The sequence below is a fragment of the Neoarius graeffei genome, chromosome 17 (assembly GCF_027579695.1).
Source record: "Neoarius graeffei isolate fNeoGra1 chromosome 17, fNeoGra1.pri, whole genome shotgun sequence".
Lineage (NCBI taxonomy): Eukaryota > Metazoa > Chordata > Actinopteri > Siluriformes > Ariidae > Neoarius > Neoarius graeffei.
The window spans coordinates 29,608,753-29,626,906 of record NC_083585.1 but is presented as its reverse complement, the minus strand read 5'-3'; the positions used below and the strand labels follow the sequence as shown (position 1 = coordinate 29,626,906).

At 42.3% G+C, this 18,154-nt stretch overlaps 1 protein-coding gene across 1 annotated transcript in view; it reads left to right on the top strand.

The window, feature by feature from the left end:
- Positions 1-18,154, top strand: part of mettl16 (methyltransferase 16, N6-methyladenosine) — a 93,972-nt gene that overhangs the window by 56,370 nt on the left and 19,448 nt on the right. The window contains exons 4-7 of the mRNA XM_060898073.1: positions 2,794-2,934; positions 3,032-3,144; positions 3,354-3,496; positions 17,500-17,569. Coding sequence (XP_060754056.1) covers positions 2,794-2,934; positions 3,032-3,144; positions 3,354-3,496; positions 17,500-17,569 — 467 coding nt within the window. The remainder of the gene's footprint in view (positions 1-2,793; positions 2,935-3,031; positions 3,145-3,353; positions 3,497-17,499; positions 17,570-18,154) is intronic.

Sequence of the window (18,154 nt, the reverse complement as noted above, 5' to 3'; positions counted from 1 at the left end):
AAAAAAAAAACCTTACAAAACCGTTCATTTGACCTTTCAGAAGGACCAAAAAAAAGCTGTGAGAATCAAAAGGTACATTTTCTTAAAATAAACACCACTTACTCGATATCGAATCAGTAGCCTTGATGAACCACAGGGTGAATTTCATTTCTCTTTTTATCTGCCGATTGTCTTCCGATACTACGAAGTTATAACGAGGTTTCTCTGATTTCGTTTCTGGTTCTGATTGGTTCCGAAGTTTATCAAGAAGTAGAACAGGTAATTGAACTTGATCAGGATAAGTGCTGATTGGTTACGAAGTTTTGCTATTGTTACACTCATTCTTACATTTTTAAACGCGATGACATAGTGGCTTCGCCACTCGTTCTTGTGTACCTTTGATAACGCGAGATCAACTGTTCGTATCGTGAGATCACGATTCGCCGTTCTGGCGATTGTAATGGTTATACGCAGTGCGCTATTGTTACACTCATTCTTACAAAACAATGGCATAGTGTGGCTACTGCCTCGCTTTGCCTCTATGAGGCTTTTCCTCGTACAGGATTGATTGGATTTCGATCAAACTCGCATACGATGTTCCCCAGGTGGGTGTGCATAAAAGTTGTCAAGACGGTGACGCCACCGGTCATATGTATGATTTTATGGGCGTCTGAAATTTCAAACTCGCACACAACAACAGTGGCCGGTATGACCTACAGCCTCATTGAGGCTTTTTTTTTTTCCATTTTTGACGTCACAAGATACATTGCTTGATCAATGGTGGAACTATTTTATGTCACGTGAGCCATCCTTGGCCAATCCCTGCACAGGAATTTTTTGATGAAGGATATAATAACTATTATAACGAGTCAACCAGTATCCAAGATCATAAGGACGCTAGCTAGCGTCAAGTAATGTAATTTCTCTAGCAAGCTAGCTAGCATTAATCTATTATATCTTGTAAGACAGGAGTCAGTGTTGCTCGCATGTGTTCGAATTCATGCTTGCAGATGAGTGGCCATTGTGAAAACACCTTCTGCTTAAAATACCTGAGCATTGGATGAGCTCTGTCTTAAACTGCTTTGTTCTGAAGTCATTACCATGCACAGCACAGAAGCGGTTTTTCACCCGCCCTGTGAGGGGTAATCTAAGCAGCAGAATTCTGACTTTTCATGCAGGAAACAGATGGAGAGAGACGGAGCAGTGAGCGGTTTGTCACATGCTGTGTGAAAAGCCCTGGTTCTCAGACTGTGGCAGTGGTGCCAGTAGGTTTACTAATAGGCAGATGTCTGGTGGTGAATTCTAGACAAGATAAAGCTCCTCCAAATCTTTCCCCGCCCTCGCTCGGTGGCTCTTTGGCCATTAGGATGTCCTTGTCACTGCTTTGCTTTTGTGTGTTCTTTGTTTCTGAAGAGAGCAGACAAAATCCTTACACAGCTGTCCGTCTGTTTATCTTTCCTCTCCCGGTTTCTCCGCGAGTCCGTTATTAAATTGAGGTGATGTTATTGAGTTATTATCTTCTGTGTGTAGTTTTACTGTCACGCGCATGATGAATTGGCCCGGCCTAGCTGTTTAACACTGGCTTCAGAACACTTTTTGTCTGTTGGGCATCCTGAGAGGAGCAGATGTGGGTGGGTAAATAATGGATGAGTAGAGGTGGCCTGCTGCACATTACTGCATTAGAGACCTGATCTGTCATTTTGCCGGGGCATCTGTCAGTTCAGGTCATCGTGTTAACAGACTTCTTGCACACGTCTTCTCACATGTTCACTCCTTTTAGACCGAACGTTTCACTAGGGCTACGTTTACATTAGACCGTATCTGTCTCGTTTTCTTCGCGGATGCACTGTCCGTTTACATTAAACCGCCTGGAAATGCCTGGAAACGGGAATCCGCCAGCGTCCACGTATTCAATCCAGATCGTGTCAGCTCCGGTGCTGTGTAAACATTCAAAATACGCGGATACGCTGTGCTGAGCTCTAGCTGGCGTCTCATTGGACAACGTCACTGTGACATCCACCTTCCTGATTCGCTGGCGTTGGTCATGTGACGCGACTGCTGAAAAACGGCGCGGACTTCCGCCTTGTATCACCTTTCATTAAAGAGTATAAAAGTATGAAAATACTGCAAATACTGATGCAAATACTGCCCATTGTGTAGTTATGATTGTCTTTAGGCTTGCCATCCTTCCACTTGCAAGTGGTAAGTGATATGCACTGAGATCGCACACACAGCGGCTCAGTCCCGAATCACAGCTTGTGCACTACACTCGCGCGCTCTGTGAGCTGCGCAGGGCCGGAGTGCGCACCCTCCAGAGGGCACTCGCTGTTCAGGGCGGAGTGATTTGGAGCGCAGGATGCCTGCGGAGCCGAGCGTATCCGTGTATTGGTGTTGCTGTGTGCACGGCTAACGGTTTTAGTGTAAACGCGAATCGTTTTAAGAACATTAATCTGATGATCCGCTGATTTGACGTAATGTAAACGTAGCCTATGAAAGCTGCGAAGTTTCATGTTTACACCATTAATTTGCGAAACGTTTCTGTTCCAGTGGGTTTCATCCATGTTTTAACTATTTTTCTTTTCTCCTTTTATCCTCTTTACCAAAATAATGTCAGAGTGTACTGAAAGAAGGGTGTATTAGTGGAATCGAGCTGCTCGTGAATTAATCAATAATGGGGTTCCAGTACATTTGTGTTCTTCAATTGCAGTCGTGTGTGAAATGAAATAATATTAAGATGGCAGACTTGGGATGGAACAGCATGTAAGCTCTATGTCTTCTGTGTGTGTGTGTGTGTGTGTGTGTGTGTGTGTGTAGGTACGGGGGCCTCCTGTATCTACCCCCTGTTGGGAGCCTCAATGAATGGCTGGAACTTTCTCGCAACAGAGGTGGATGACATCTGCTATAATTATGCCAAGAAAAATGTCGAACAAAACAATATGGCAGACCTGATAAAAGGTACGAGTCGGCTCGTTCTCTGAACAGCGTTTCATACTGACTTTGATCCGAGTTTGTGTGGGATTTGAGTAATCCTGTACGTGTGTGTGTGTTGCAGTGGTGAAGGTGCCCCAAAAGACCTTGCTAATGGATGCGCTAAAGGAGGAGTCAATAGTGTACGATTTCTGCATGTGCAATCCTCCCTTCTTCGCAAACCATTTAGAGGCGAAGGTAACAGTGTTTTCTCCGTCTCAAACGTGAACATCAGGCCATTTTCTGTTAATGTACAAGCTGCGTATTTTGCATTTACAGGAATCTGCATGTTGAATTTCCCGACTTCTATCAATCTAATACACGTGTCTGTATAATCCTTGCTCTGGTTCAGCTGATAACGGTGACGTTTTATTGTTGTGTGGCTTGTGTTTCATTTACTCCATCAGGGAGTCAATTCAAGGAGCTCGCGCAGACCTCCGCCCAGCTCCGTCAACACGGGAGGAGTGACCGAAATAATGGCTGAGGGGGGTGAGCTGGAGTTTGTGAAAAGGATTATCCATGACAGTGTGCAGCTTAAGAGGAGGCTCAGGTTTGATACACACACACCCCCATACACACAAAGGCATATACAGTGGTGCTTGAAAGTTTGTGAACCCTTTAGAATTTTCTATATTTCTGCATAAATATGACCTAAAACATCATCAGATTTTCACACAAGGCCTAAAAGTAGATAAAGAGAACCCAGTTAAACAAAGGAGGCAAAAATATTATACTCGGTCATTTATTTATTGAGGAAAATGATCCAATATTACATATCTGTGAGTGGCAAAAGTATGCGAACCTCTAGGATTAGCAGTTAATTTGAAGGTGAAATTAGAGTCAGGTGTTTTCAATCAATGGGATGACAATCAGGTGTGAGTGGGCACCCTGTTTTATTTAAAGAACAGGGATCTATCAAAGTCTGATCTTCACAACACATGTTTGAAGGAAACAAATGAGATTTCTGGGGACCTCAGAAAAAACGTTGTTGATGCTCATCAGGCTGGAAAAGGTTACCAAACCATCTCTAAAGAGTTTGGACTCCACCAATCCACAGTCAGACAGATTGTGTACAAATGGAAGGAATTCAAGACCATTGTTACCCTCCCCAGGAGTGGTCGACCAACAAAGATCACTCCAAGAGCAAGGCGTGTAATAGTCGGCGAGGTCACAAAGGACCCCAGGGTAACTTCTAAGCAACTGAAGGCCTCTCTCACATTGGCTAATGTTAATGTTCATGAGTCCACCATCAGGAGAACACTGAACAACAATGGTGTGCATGGCAGGGTTGCAAGGAGAAAGCCACTGCTCTCCAAAAAGAGCATTGCTGCTCGTCTGCAGTTTGCTAAAGATCGCATGGACAAGCCAGAAGGCTACTGGAAAAATGTTTTGATGAGACCAAAATAGAACTTTTTGGTTTAAACGAGAAGCGTTATGTTTGGAGAAAGGAAAACACTGCATTCCAGCATAAGAACCTTATCCCATCTGTGAAACATGGTGGTGGTAGTATCCTGGTTTGGGCCTGTTTTGCTGCATCTGGGCCAGGACAGCTTGCCATCATTGATGGAACAATGAATTCTGAATTATCCCAGTGAATTCTAAAGGAAAATGTCAGGACATCTGTCCATGAACTGAATCTCAAGAGAAGGTGGGTCATGCAGTAAGACAATGACCCTAAGCACACAAGTCGTTCTACCAAAGAATACTGCTAAGTATTGGCACCCTTGGCTATATTAAAAGCTTTTAGCATAAGTCTTGGTGTTAAAAGCAAAAAAATTGAGAAAACGTTGAATGCACACTTTGTCTAATGTCCGTAAAATACAAAACAAGGAATCTTCTAATTTTTTTTATTTACTTTCATAATGTCAGAAATGTTATGATGTTATAGCCCATGTAGTTACCCTAAATGTTATATTCTACCCCATGTAGTTTGTATAAACAGTGATTAGAATGCCATTTAGAGTTTAAGAATGGCATATCTTACATGGACCATGGCTAAGAAATGTAAAATAAAAAAATGAGCTAAATGTCAGTGACGAGACTTCCATCCATCCATTATCTGTAGCCACTTATCCTGTGTAGAGCCTATCCCAGCTGACTGGGTGAAAGGCGGGGTACACCCTAGACAAGTCACGCCACGTCATTGCAGGGCTGACACATAGACAACCATTCACACTCACGCCTATGGTCAATTTAGAGCCACCAGTTAACCTAACCTGCATGTCTTTGGACTGTGGGGGAAACTGGAGCACCCGGAGGAAGCCCATGCAGACACGGGGAGAACATGCAAACTCCACACAGAAAGGCCCTCGCCGGCTGCTAGGCTCGAACCCAGAACCTTCTTGTTGTGAGGCGATAGCGCTAACCACTACACCACAGTGCCGCCACAAGAACACTTGCTGGAGATAAATAAATATTAGTATAAATACAGAGGTGATTATAGAAAATCGCATGCGCTGATTGGTCAAAAAACTTGGACTATTTCTCTATAATCACCCCGAGCAACTCGGCAAAATGGCGGCCAATCGCTTCGTCACCGTAAGTGAAGAAGAATTACAATTTATGAAAGAAAATGCTGTTCCTAAAAGCACTAAAGATGCTACGAAGTTTGGTCTAAAACTTTTCAAAGGTAAGGTGGGATTTTGATTTGATTTATCTGTTTCAAAACAAAGTATTTTACGTGACTCGGTGTAGATAAGTGACACAAGTCTTCACGCATTACATATGCATGCTGCTTTTGAAGATTGGAATAAATTATTTTTTAAAAATACGATTGGTCTTGTTTTTTTTTTAAATCACTTATGTTGATACTAAGACAATTATCCACCTCAGGCTCAGTGAACATCGGTGAATAATAACCGAGACTATTCACCGATATTCACTTCACATTCGGCGAATAATTGTTAAATATTATTAGCTTATATGATAAAATTGTGATATTGCTCCAAAGCGCCCAGAAAAAGAACATTTCAAAAGAGAAATAATCGTCGGCTCTACACTGTTCCACAAGAATACTATCTGGCACAAAAGCAATTTGAGAACCTGCACTATTTTTAGTTCCACTCCTATATCTTGGCTCAGATCACATGGTAACTCAAGTCAGTATGGCTACATGGGTAGGTTTCGGGTGGAATGTGAACCACACTGTCGAATGAAAAAGTGGTATTAGACCCATGTTCAAATCCCAGTGCCTCTTTAGCACGAGGTCTGAGGGAGTGAATTTGGCCGTGTTTTGATTGCGATGTTCTTGCCAGAGTCGATTAATTAGTATACATGTCTAAACGTGTTGAGCTGCTCAACAATGCTCAGTGGACGGCAAAAGAAGAAAAATGTGTTTGGCTTCACATGTAGGCAGCATGCGATGATAGGAATAACTTTGTCTTAAATTCAGAAAAAAAAAAAAGCTTCCATTTAGCTTGCTCTTAGTCTTTTCCCCTACACAGTGCATCTACAGTAAGGAGGGCTATTCCCAGCTCCTGTGGAGGTGCAGAGGGGAAGAAGCTGTCCTCATGAAGGGCCACAGCAGATGGAGGAAGAGATGGAACTGTCATCCAGAGTTTGTTTAATTAATTGGCAGAAAAAGCAAACGATTACCCATGCAGCATCCGGCTTGTCCGATGGGAACAGATGTGTGCGTATGGCAGTGCACATTAGACGTGATTAACAAAGCCACACCTGGAAGCCCCAGGGGGAGCGGTTGCGCCTGTGTGTGTGTGTGCGTGCGTCAGTTTGTGTGCACGTGCAAGAGAAGGCTGTACTGCAGGTTTTTCTGCTTTGTGATACATTTCAGTAGTATGATGTGGTGTAAATGGGAGGAAAGCTCTTACCTCTTAATCGTCTATGCACAGTACATCAGCTAATGATTACACACAGAATGACAGATGGGGAGATTTTGTGCATTTGTACACCTTTTTGCAATTTAAATTGTTTGCAATTTGCAAGTAAGGCTAATGTTGGCATTTTCTTTAACATTAATGAGATGCATATCATATGCGAGTTTCATAATGCATGCCATAAAAAATAATAACTGTGGATAGTTTTACCTCTGGCTTTAAGAAGACGCTTTATCCTCCATGACGAATGTCTACATGTATCGTGCTGCTTTTAGATGATTTTACGCTGGAATGTCGCTGCTTAAAGAAAGCATGGTATTAATCGTCGTACAAGCAGTGAATTTAATTCTTTGCAGTTGTCAGAAAAATGGTTGTTTCCACCTTGGAATAATGAAAAATATTCGCTTTTGCTTATTTTTCAACGTTGATCTAAAAAGGTACTCGTACCTTATTTTAGTAGCAGAGTTCCATATTTAAAGTGCATATCACAGGTAAATTCAGGAGCAAGATCAATGTAATTCTCCTATTTTATATTAAACTTTGGTCAAATATCTGTCACATTTTGCATTTTGTGCAATTTTTTTACCTTGCGCAATACCAGAAAAATTCAGTTGGAATCAAGCCATTTGAGGCGAATTGGTCCGCCTCTGAAAAAAACTTGGCATTTGGATTTCCCGGCAAACATTGATTTTCGTGACGTCGCATGTGGGACGCCTCCCTCCGAATCCTACGCCAGCGCTGGTTTGTTTATGAGAAAACGACCTGGTGGTTTTCTGCAAATTTCTTCAACGTTATCACAATTATTAAAATGGTTAACAGATGTAATGTAGGAGGGTGTAGCAACACCAATCTTGATGGGATTAGTACTCATCGTTTCCCACATTGCGCTCAGGCGACAGTTCCATATTTCAATGCAAAATCTCTAGCTGCTAAACTTGGTCTACACAGGCTGTGCACTGAAACCGCGAAAGCTCGCGCAGCCTGCTGGCACTTCCGCAGGTGACGTCACAAATCTGGCTCCAGACTCCCTTGGGATTTTTCCAGATGTGTTTTTGTTATTTTATTTTTTTCTGCTGTAGACAGATGGCCTTGTGCAAAATTACCCTTCTGGATGAGCGTGTAAAGGGACATTCTTTCATATAAAAAAAAAACGAATTTGGTCCAGGATATACACTTTAAGAGAATATGGTAATGGATCGGCGTGAATTTTGATGCCTTTTGCAACCACAGGACATCCGTACATACAGTACTGTGCAAAAGTCTTAGGCATGCTATTTTTTTTTTCATACAAACTTTGTTATAAATTTCTATTTTGTGACTTCTACATTATCGAGTCAGTACAAAAACATTTTTGAGTCCAAACGTTCGCTTTCCTGCACGAAATTAAATCTCATCTCATCTCATTATCTGTAGCCGCTTTATCCTTCTACAGGGTCGCAGGCAAGCTGGAGCCTATCCCAGCTGACTACGGGCGAAAGGCGGGGTACACCCTGGACAAGTCGCCAGGTCATCACAGGGCTGACACATAGACACAGACAACCATTCACACTCACATTCACACCTACGCTCAATTTAGAGTCACCAGTTAACCTAACCTGCATGTCTTTGGACTGTGGGGGAAACCGGAGCACCCGGAGGAAACCCACGCGGACACGGGGAGAACATGCAAACTCCGCACAGAAAGGCCCTCGCCGGCCCCGGGGCTCGAACCCGGACCTTCTTGCTGTGAGGCGACAGCGCTAACCACTACACCACCGTGCCGCCACGAAATTAAATGTTACAGGAAAAAAAAAAGTTTGTATCTGAGCAGCATATTCCATAAGAGAGCACTTTTCAGATTAAAAAAGAAAACATAATGAAGGCTGCTAGGTTTTGGTGCAAAATGAAGAAGCGAGTGTGACAGTCAAAGTGTCCAGAAGAACTGGTTCTGGTTCTGTAAGATGCTCAGTAAAACCTACAGCTCATTTCCTTATAAAACTGCACTCATTATACCTGAGATGACTATTTTTTATTTTTTTTTAAGCAAAGGGTCATCTCATGCCAAATATTAATTTTGTTTCATTTATTATGGCTTACCTGATTACTGTTTATAGTATTTATTATTTTTTTTAATGTTGAAACATTTCATTTCATTATTTTAAAGCCATTTTTGGTCGACAGCATTTCTTTACATGTGCCTAAGACTTTTGCACAGTACTGTGTGTACGTACAGGTCATAAGTGCAAGGCAACATATCTTATAAACACTTGACCACCGGACAACAAAATTCACGTCTTTATTTACATAAGATAAATGGGGTTTTATCCAGTGCTTACTTTTAATTTGCTTTTTAAAAAATAATAATAACGTTGTAGCAGCATTGCTCTTGGCATTAAGAACAGCAGCAGAGAGTCTCTGACCAGTGCATAAGCATTTTATTCCCCCTGAACACAAGCAGTGGCGTGCACAGACATTTTGGGGGGCAAGTGCTCTGGGGGGGAAAAAGGGCACTTTTTTGCGCATGTGGAACACCTTATTATAAAAGTCTGAGATTTAACCCTCCTCTTGTGTTCGGGTCGCCACTGACCCGTTTTAGTTTTTAAAGGTGTAAAACAACGACTTAATGTTAATTTATTACATCAAGGCTTTTTGACTTTGCCAGGAATCTCTAGTTGAACAAAAAAAAAAAAAGAAATTTTTGTTTTCCTAAATCTGAAAATGGTCTAGCAAAAAATATAATACTTATGTGCAGTTGTTTCTGTATGCGACAGGCTACTTCACGACAAAATAATTACAGCTTGGGCTTAGAGGGCAAACAATACATTTTCACTCGATTCATGTGTTACCTGGCTGGTGGGGCAGGGGAAGAGCTGACTGACTGCCCGATGTGTTGTCTGCGCTACGACAAGGCCGTGGCTTCCAGGACGCTATGCTGCTGCAACCTCACATTGAATGCACTGCACGCTTGTTCACGTGACAGAGCAAGAGAGACAGAGGTCCGGTGTGTGTGCGGAGGGGGCACACATCGGGACATTATTTTCACACACGCTTTTAATGCCGCGGCTTTTCTAAAAGATCATGTCGACATTGGCCTCAGTAAACTGTAAAAAAAAAAAATTCAAAAGGGCACTTTTTGGACAGAGGGCAGAGGGGCAGGTGCTTGAGCACCACCTCGTGTCTATCTGTGCACGCCACTGAACACAAGTATAATATCGAACACTTGGACATCAAACGCCATACACCGTCCACTGAGCACCATGACAGCTAAAGAAAACAAAACAGAAATAATTAGCATAACATGATTTTTTGTAATTTCTACAGACTATGCTCTGAACATTATACACCTTGCTCCGTTCATGCAAGGATGCAGACCTTTACAAGTTAGCCAAATGTGCACCATTAGCCTCTGCGCTCAAACTTTCAGGCTAAACCACAGTTCAACCAATGCACCACACACAAACAAAACACACTCAATAAACAGCACACACAAACTTTACATTATGCATGAGTGACGTGTCAGGATGATAGACAGCAAAGGTTTATAACATACCGCGCTAAACCTCTGACTGAGGCACATGGTGAATATAAACGGAGCAGCGAGCATCTGTAGCAGAACAAATACAGCTTCCTGGGCTGACGGCTCCGCCTGGAACATGAATAATGAGCGACAGCGCTGGCAGCCACTTACAAACACATTTTACACCCAATCAGGAGCTTGGCTTTTAGACAGTGCCTAAAATAAATAATATATATAAAATACACACACAGAGTGGTGCTTGAAAGTTTGTGAACCCTTGCGAATTTTCTATATTTCTGCATAAATATGACCTAGGCGGCACGGTGGTGTAGTGGTTAGCGCTGTCGCCTCACAGCAAGAAGGTCCGGGTTCGAGTCCCGTGGCCAGGGAGGGCCTTTCTGTGCGGAGTTTGCATGTTCTCCCCGTGTCCGCGTGGGTTTCCTCCGGGTGCTCCGGTTTCCCCCACAGTCCAAAGACATGCAGGTTAGGTTAACTGGTGACTCTAAATTGACCGTAGGTGTGAATGTGAGTGTGAATGGTTGTCTGTGTCTATGTGTCAGCCCTGTGATGACCTGGCGACTTGTCCAGGGTGTACCCCACCTTTCGCCCGTAGTCAGCTGGGATAGGCTCCAGCTTGCCTGCGACCCTGTAGAAGGATAAAGCGGCTACAGATAATGAGATGAGGTGAGAATATGACCTAAAACATCATCAGATTTTCACACAAGTCCTAAAAGTAGATAAAGAGAACCCCGTTAAACAAATGAGACAAAAATATTATACTTGGTCATTTATTTATTGAGGAAAATGATCCAATATTACATATCTGTGAGTGGCAAAAGTATGTGAAACTTTGCTTTCAGTATCTGGTGTGACCCCCTTGTGCAGCAATAACTGCAACTAAACGTTTCCGGTAACTGTTGATCAGTCCTGCACTCCGGCTTGGAGGAATTTTAGCCCATTCCTCCGTACAGAACAGCTTCAACTCTGGGATGTCTTTATCTGCTTTTAGAACTTGTGTGAAAATCTGATGTTGTTTTAGGTCATATTTATGCAGAAATATAGACAATTCTAAAGGGTTCACAAACTTTCAAGCACCATTGTGTAATAACTTGAGTTGTTGTCATGGTGACATAATGAGGACATGGAGACTCCAAGCGCATAGTAGGGTGGTCCCGAAATGTATGGGAAAAAATTTTTTTTTTACCAAAACATTCCGACCACCCTACCATTTTTTTTTACATAGGCTAAAACAGGGGCGATTCTAGCATCTGGTCTTTGGGGGTGCTTAGCCCCCACAGCTGACAGAGGCACCTGGCTTGAACGACAGTGTTTCCACGTTTATTCCGCATTTAGACTAGACTTAACTAGACAAGAAGACTAGACAAGACTAGACTTATGCAATGTTTTAACAGAAGCTGACCCAATAAACTATGATATCTACACATTTACAACCACTGACACAAATATTTACGTTATATTTTTAACTAAACAAGACCTACTACTGCATTTGTAATGTTGGAGCTATTCATTTTGAACAGTGGTAATTGTTAATTAATGTGTTATTGTGTAATAATAGTGTGTATTATTATGATTTTACATTAGTTTACATTAGTTTATATTTTTTGTTATATAGACAATGACCAGGGTTTGGATTTGTGAATTATAAGCAAACGTAAACGCCATGTTACATTAAATAAAATTGACTAACACACGGCGGTCTAGCACCGTAGCACTTGTACAGCTCTGCACAAAAGTATCTCGATATGGATGATAAATGTCGTTTTTATCATTCTGTTCATAGACCAGGGAACATCAATATTGCATTATGCTTATTATTGTGTTGTGTTTAACAATTGTAACTCCAGTCCGTACCTTCACATCTCGCTATGCCAGTAATACTCAGGTGCTACTTCGAGTTCCTCATCGGCGTGGAATCCAGTTAAAAAAAACACCATGTCGTAGCAAGCACTCGCGCGGACAGGCAACCCAATCAGAGGGGACGCAAGGAGGAGAGGCATTTTACTGGTCATAGAACTATCACGTAACGGGTGAATTCAAGAACACACATATGCCCGTGCACACATTCATTGCGCAGTGCTCAAGGGCACTTATTTCTGAAAATTGCATCCAAAAGCAGTGTTTTTGAGGGTGCTGAGCTAGGGGGTGCTGAGCTCGTTTTTGGGGGTGCTTGAGCACCCCCAAAAATAGGCTAAACACGCCCCTGGGCTAAAAGAAGGCAACAAGCAAAATTTCAGAAAAATTGGTTAATATTTAGAGGTGCCACACGAGGTTGCAAATCGGCTTAAGCCATTAACATTAGTTGGTGTGTAGACTGTTGCAGAGAAGATCTCAAACCCCCAAAAAGTCACAGTTCTAGAGGGAATACGCCACTTCTATGAAAAAGAAGAGGCAGGAAGAGTTTATAGACTGATAGAAGGTTAACTTTCATGCACTAAGGGGTTCTTAAACAATGAGCGCTGATCGTAATATGCTGATGAAGTTGTGAATGTTTTTCTTTCTATGTTTTTCAGACGGCTAGCAACAGTAATACAAGTAGTACCGGTGGTGCAAAGCACAAAACCAGAAAGGACAATTATGTTTGGTTAATTGGTCCCACTTCCAAGGAACTGTCTGGGAGAAAGCTTCCTTCTGCTAGGGAAGTCCTTAGTGTGTTCTTATCTCCACAAGATACCATAATACCGAAGGGTTTAGAAAATCACAGACAAGTAATAGCTATTGTTACTTTGAACACAGGAAGTTATATTACAGTACTGTTTGTATTAATATGAAACAGTTAATAAGCCACATTATTTTATATTGTGTCTTGAGTGAAAACTTTAATGGCTTTGTGGCACCTCTAAACATTGTTCAATCTTAAAGTGCCATTCCACCATTGGATGTATTCTTTGGCATAAAATACAATATATTTTATGACATCATGACTAGACAGAGAAATCTTTTAGCTTCAAAATGATATATCAAACATATTTTTTTGACAACGACAAGTATATTAATTTTGCGACCAAAGTCACCTACCCTTTTAATTTCCGTGCGGTAGTGAAACGTGATGTCATCAGCAGGTTCTCCTTCTTGTGTACTACGTGTCGGTCTATTTTTAGACCAGGAAACCCCCAAAGTGAGAGAGTCATTTCTCTTCGTATATGGGGGCCAAAAAAAATTGCGAAAAATTTTGAGTTAATCTTTCAGTTAGCTAGATTTATTGGTATTAGCTAGATTTATTGGTATTATTTTTATCGCGTTCTATCCGCCATTGCTGATATGTGCCACGTCACACGTCACGTGGTACACAAGAAGGGGAACCTGCCGATGACATCATGCGTGGAAATTAAAAGGGTAGGTGACTTTGGTCGCAAAATTAATATACTTGTCGTTGTTAAAAAATTGTTTGATATATCATTTTGAAGCTAAAAGATTTCTCTGTCTAGTGATACCATTTATATATGTTGTCAAAATATATTGTATTTTATGCCAAAGAATGCATCCAATGGTGGAATGGCACTTTAACCAAATTTCGCACAATAATTTATTTTAGGCAATGTAAAAAAAGGTAAGGTGGTCGTAACAAAATCCTAAAAAAAAAAAAATTTTGGGACCACCCTAGCGCATAGGGTTAGGGTGTCAGTTTTAGACCAGCAGTGTTTTGGTGCTCCAAGAGAAGAAGACCAACCAAAAGGCTGTCAGTGTAAAAATATCTATGTGTGCTGTGTGGGATGTTTTTTTTTTTTTGCGCTGTCAGGTGTTTGACTTTCTGCCAGAGACCCGCCAAACACAGATTACTCTTCCCCTCTGTAGATCTATCCATAGATCTACAATTAGACCCAGTCTTCTCCCCATTTTCCCCCCCGCTCACATTTACACACACACACACACACACACACACACACACACACACACACACACACATCTAATTTCACAAATTGCCAAGAGCTCCTTCTTATTGACATTTTAACTGCTCCCTCCTCCTTAGAATGAGTTAAAGGATGAGTGTGTAGTAAATGCTTTGTTTTTTTGCCTGTTCAATTTCTCTGTAATCAGTTTAGCCTGTTATGTGCTAATAGGTTCTCAACTGTATGAAGAACATCTGTAGATATTAAGATTCTTTAATATTTCATATAAAAAAATGAAATGGATTCTGTAGGCCTGCGGGTTTCCTTGACTCGGGTGTCCCCTGAGGAGTTGGGGGTTGGCCCTCAGTAGGAATCTGGCTAGACACCATGCTATCCTCGTTTCCCACTGCTACTCTCCTCTTAAATTGACGGATGCTCTCTTTGATGGCAATTATTTGTATGGATTATTTGGTCCTTAAGGACTTCAGTTGTTAAGAGCTGCATGTACTAGTCAGCTACACACAGATTTTCTTTCTGTTGTGTTTTTGAGTCCACTGATTGCTGAAGAAGGCTTAGGGTTTACTCTCGAGGATAAGCATTGATTTTTCTTCCTCTGCTGCGTGACTTCAAAGTCCTGGGCCTGGCTGGGAATGACGCAAGCTGTTTTCTGTAGTCCTCGCCCAGCTCTAGAGTTGTGGTTGGGATCAAACACGATACCCAACCGAGTCATACACAAACGCATCGCAAAAATCAGGTCCTTTGAAGAAAAGACTTTTGTTGCAGTTTAAGGAGACTGGATGTGGGTGAGATGGGCATTGTGAACATTTAACATCTTCCAGAAAATGTATCCTTGTTCAGTTTATATTATTTAGGACTAATATCATACTCTTAATATTTAATATTATTATATGGCCAGAGGTTTGTTTATATCTAACAATCACATCCATATGTGCTTGCTTAACATCCCATTTTAGATTTGATCCCCTTTGCTGTTATAATAACCTCCGCTCTTTTGTGAAGGCTTTCCACTAGATTTTGGAGCGGGCTGTAGGGATTTGCCCATTCAGTCGAAAGAGCATTAGTGAGATCAGATACTGATGCTGGGTGAAGAGGCCTGGGGTCCAGTCAGTGTTCCAATTCATCCCAAAGGTGTTCAGTTGGGGTTGAGGTCAAGGTTGAGTGCTTCCACGTCAAGCTTGGCAAACCAGGTCTACATGGATGTCGCTTTGTGCACAGGGGTATTGTCATGCTGGACCAGATTTTGGCCCCTTAGTTCCAGTAAAGGGAAATTGTAATGTTACAGCATACAAAGACATTATATACAGTTCCGACTTCCAACTTTGTAGCAACGGTTTGTCAATTTTGCTTTTAAAATGATTCATTCATTCATCTTCAGTAAGCGCTGACCAGTAATCTGGTCAGGGTTGTGGTAGATCCAGAGAATATCCCTGGAACACTGGGAACACAGCCTGGATGGGACACCATTCCATTACAGGGCACCACGCGCACACTTGTTCATACCCAGGGGCAATCCTTGACTTGCAAGTGACGTCAAAGCAAAATAGAAACCCGGATGTCGGCCATGTTGGTGGATCTACAAATGCGGGGTCAAGCGACATTCCATACAAAACGCAGTCACGCTTGCGTAAATCCCTTTGTTTTTCCAGTGCTTTAAGCGTTCTTTTAGCTCTGCCATATCTTTGTGCTGTATATGGTTGCGGTCACAACAGTACCCGTGACGGTAGCACGTTCCGATTTTTTAGAATTCCATCTGTGATTCGGAAAGAGGGCGAGGAAACTCTGAGGCTTAGTATGGAGAGGAGACGAGCACGGCTGAACAATATCGGCAGGGCTGATCTAACAGAGGCTAAAACCAAAACAGCTCGTGTTTGCAGTGATCATTTTATCTCCGGTGAGATTCGAAAGCTTTCTCGATAATATCATGGAAGAATTTTATTTCTTGTTGCTAGAATTTTGCTATAAAATGAGCGTTCTCTTGTCGTGGTTCACTCGGTCGTTGTTATAATTTTAACACGTGTATTACCATTTTGCTTCTAGGATCGCCAGCAAAATTATACAATAGAAACGATCCAGACTGGGCACCCACTCAGAAAACAGGCTGTGTTTCGTCCAAGGTCGGACTTGATTCTTTGGCAGCCGAACCAGATAGAACGCGATATCTGGGTACTCGATGGTCGGTACAAGCATCTTATCTTCAGAAAAGTCTGGCTTTTTAAAATAATATGGATCAAAACCACACATATCTATCTTGTCTTTGTATTGAATCTTTGCTCGAGCGTTCAAATCGTGGTGATACTGAGAAAATTCAGCATTGTTTACAGACACGCTTTCAGCGGCTGCCATCCTAATTGCGGACGCTCATGATGCAGCACATCACGTGGTTGCAAGTCATCTATTTAGAGTAGCCAGTCCACCTATGGCTTGGTTTTAGGAGGTGGGAAGAAACCGGAGAACTGAGAGGGAACCCACATGGACACGTGCACAGACGGTAATCTTAATTCAGGATCAGACCCGAAACTAGGATTGCAAGGTGGCAGCATGACTCGCTCTGCCATCGTGCTGCCCCTAAAAGCATTGTTAGAATGAAAATATCTACAGATTCATCATGTACGAAGCGCATTTTACCCTAACAATCAGTACTGTGGTTATCAAATGCCTTGATTAAAGGGGAATACATTTTACAATTTTGAAATAGTTGAAAAATTTTCTCTATTGCATAATTTGTATTATCACTATTTACATTTCGGTCAGGGCGGCACGGTGGTGTAGTGGTTAGCGCTGTCGCCTCACAGCAAGAAGGTCCGGGTTCGAGCCCCGTGGCCGGCGAGGGCCTTTCTGTGTGGAGTTTGCATGTTCTCCCCGTGTCCGCGTGGGTTTCCTCCGGGTGCTCCGGTTTCCCCCACAGTCCAAAGACATGCAGGTTAGGTTAACTGGTGACTCTAAATTGACCGTAGGTGTGAATGTGAGTGTGAATGGTTGTCTGTGTCTATGTGTCAGCCCTGTGATGACCTGGCGACTTGTCCAGGGTGTACCCCGCCTTTCGCCCGTAGTCAGCTGGGATAGGCTCCAGCTTGCCTGCGACCCTGTAGAACAGGATAAAGCGGCTAGAGATGAAGAGAGAAGTGAGACGTTTCCGTCAAATTATATCAGCAGAGCACAGCTTCACTTGCAGTTCATATCATCTAATGAAGGGGAAGCTCTTGTCTGTAACTTTGGATACATGTAATGATTTTTAGCAGAGTGTTGAGTTCAGGGTAGATGTAAAAACAGTTCATTCAGAATCTACAATTGGAATTGATTTGGATTAACAAATACCTGTGCATGTAAACACAGCTGCTGTCTTTGTCTTTTGCAGATGGTACAGCTGCATGCTGGGGAAAAAGTGTAGTCTGGCACCCTTAAAGGAGGAGCTGAGAAAACAAGGGGTGAGTCATGCCGTGTGTGTGTGTGTGTGTTCGTATGTATAGAAATGTGTGCGGTATTCTTTATTAATCCTCTCTAGATTGAATGAGTAAATGCGGAATGCTGGAAGAATCTGTAGGTTAATTGATCTAAATCAGCTTTCCTCAAGTGTCCCTGAAAATGCCCCGTGAAACAGAGCTATGATGGGTTGGATTTCATTAGTTCATTAGCAGTGATTAGCTGCCGTCCCCTCCTCCATGAACAAATAAGCCCCTGGCTTGGCTTTGTGTGAACAGGACTCTGTAATAGCTGTGACCGCAAGCTGTTCTCCACGTTTACAGGTTATTAGGCTGGTGTCTGTCTTTTTTCCTCTCTTCATCTGGAGGTGTCGGAGCACTGTCACCTCTCATCAGAGCCATGGTGCACTTGGCTGTGTTCCAGCGCTCAAGTCTGATACCTCCAATCTGCCCTGCAGCCAACTAATGGGGCTCTAATTAATATGCTAATGAGACTTTCTCTCTCTTTCCCTTGCTCATTTCCTGTTCTTCTCCTTTTTGCGCTTATCTTTAGTTTAAATGGCCATCGCATTCAGAGGTCAATTTAGTAGT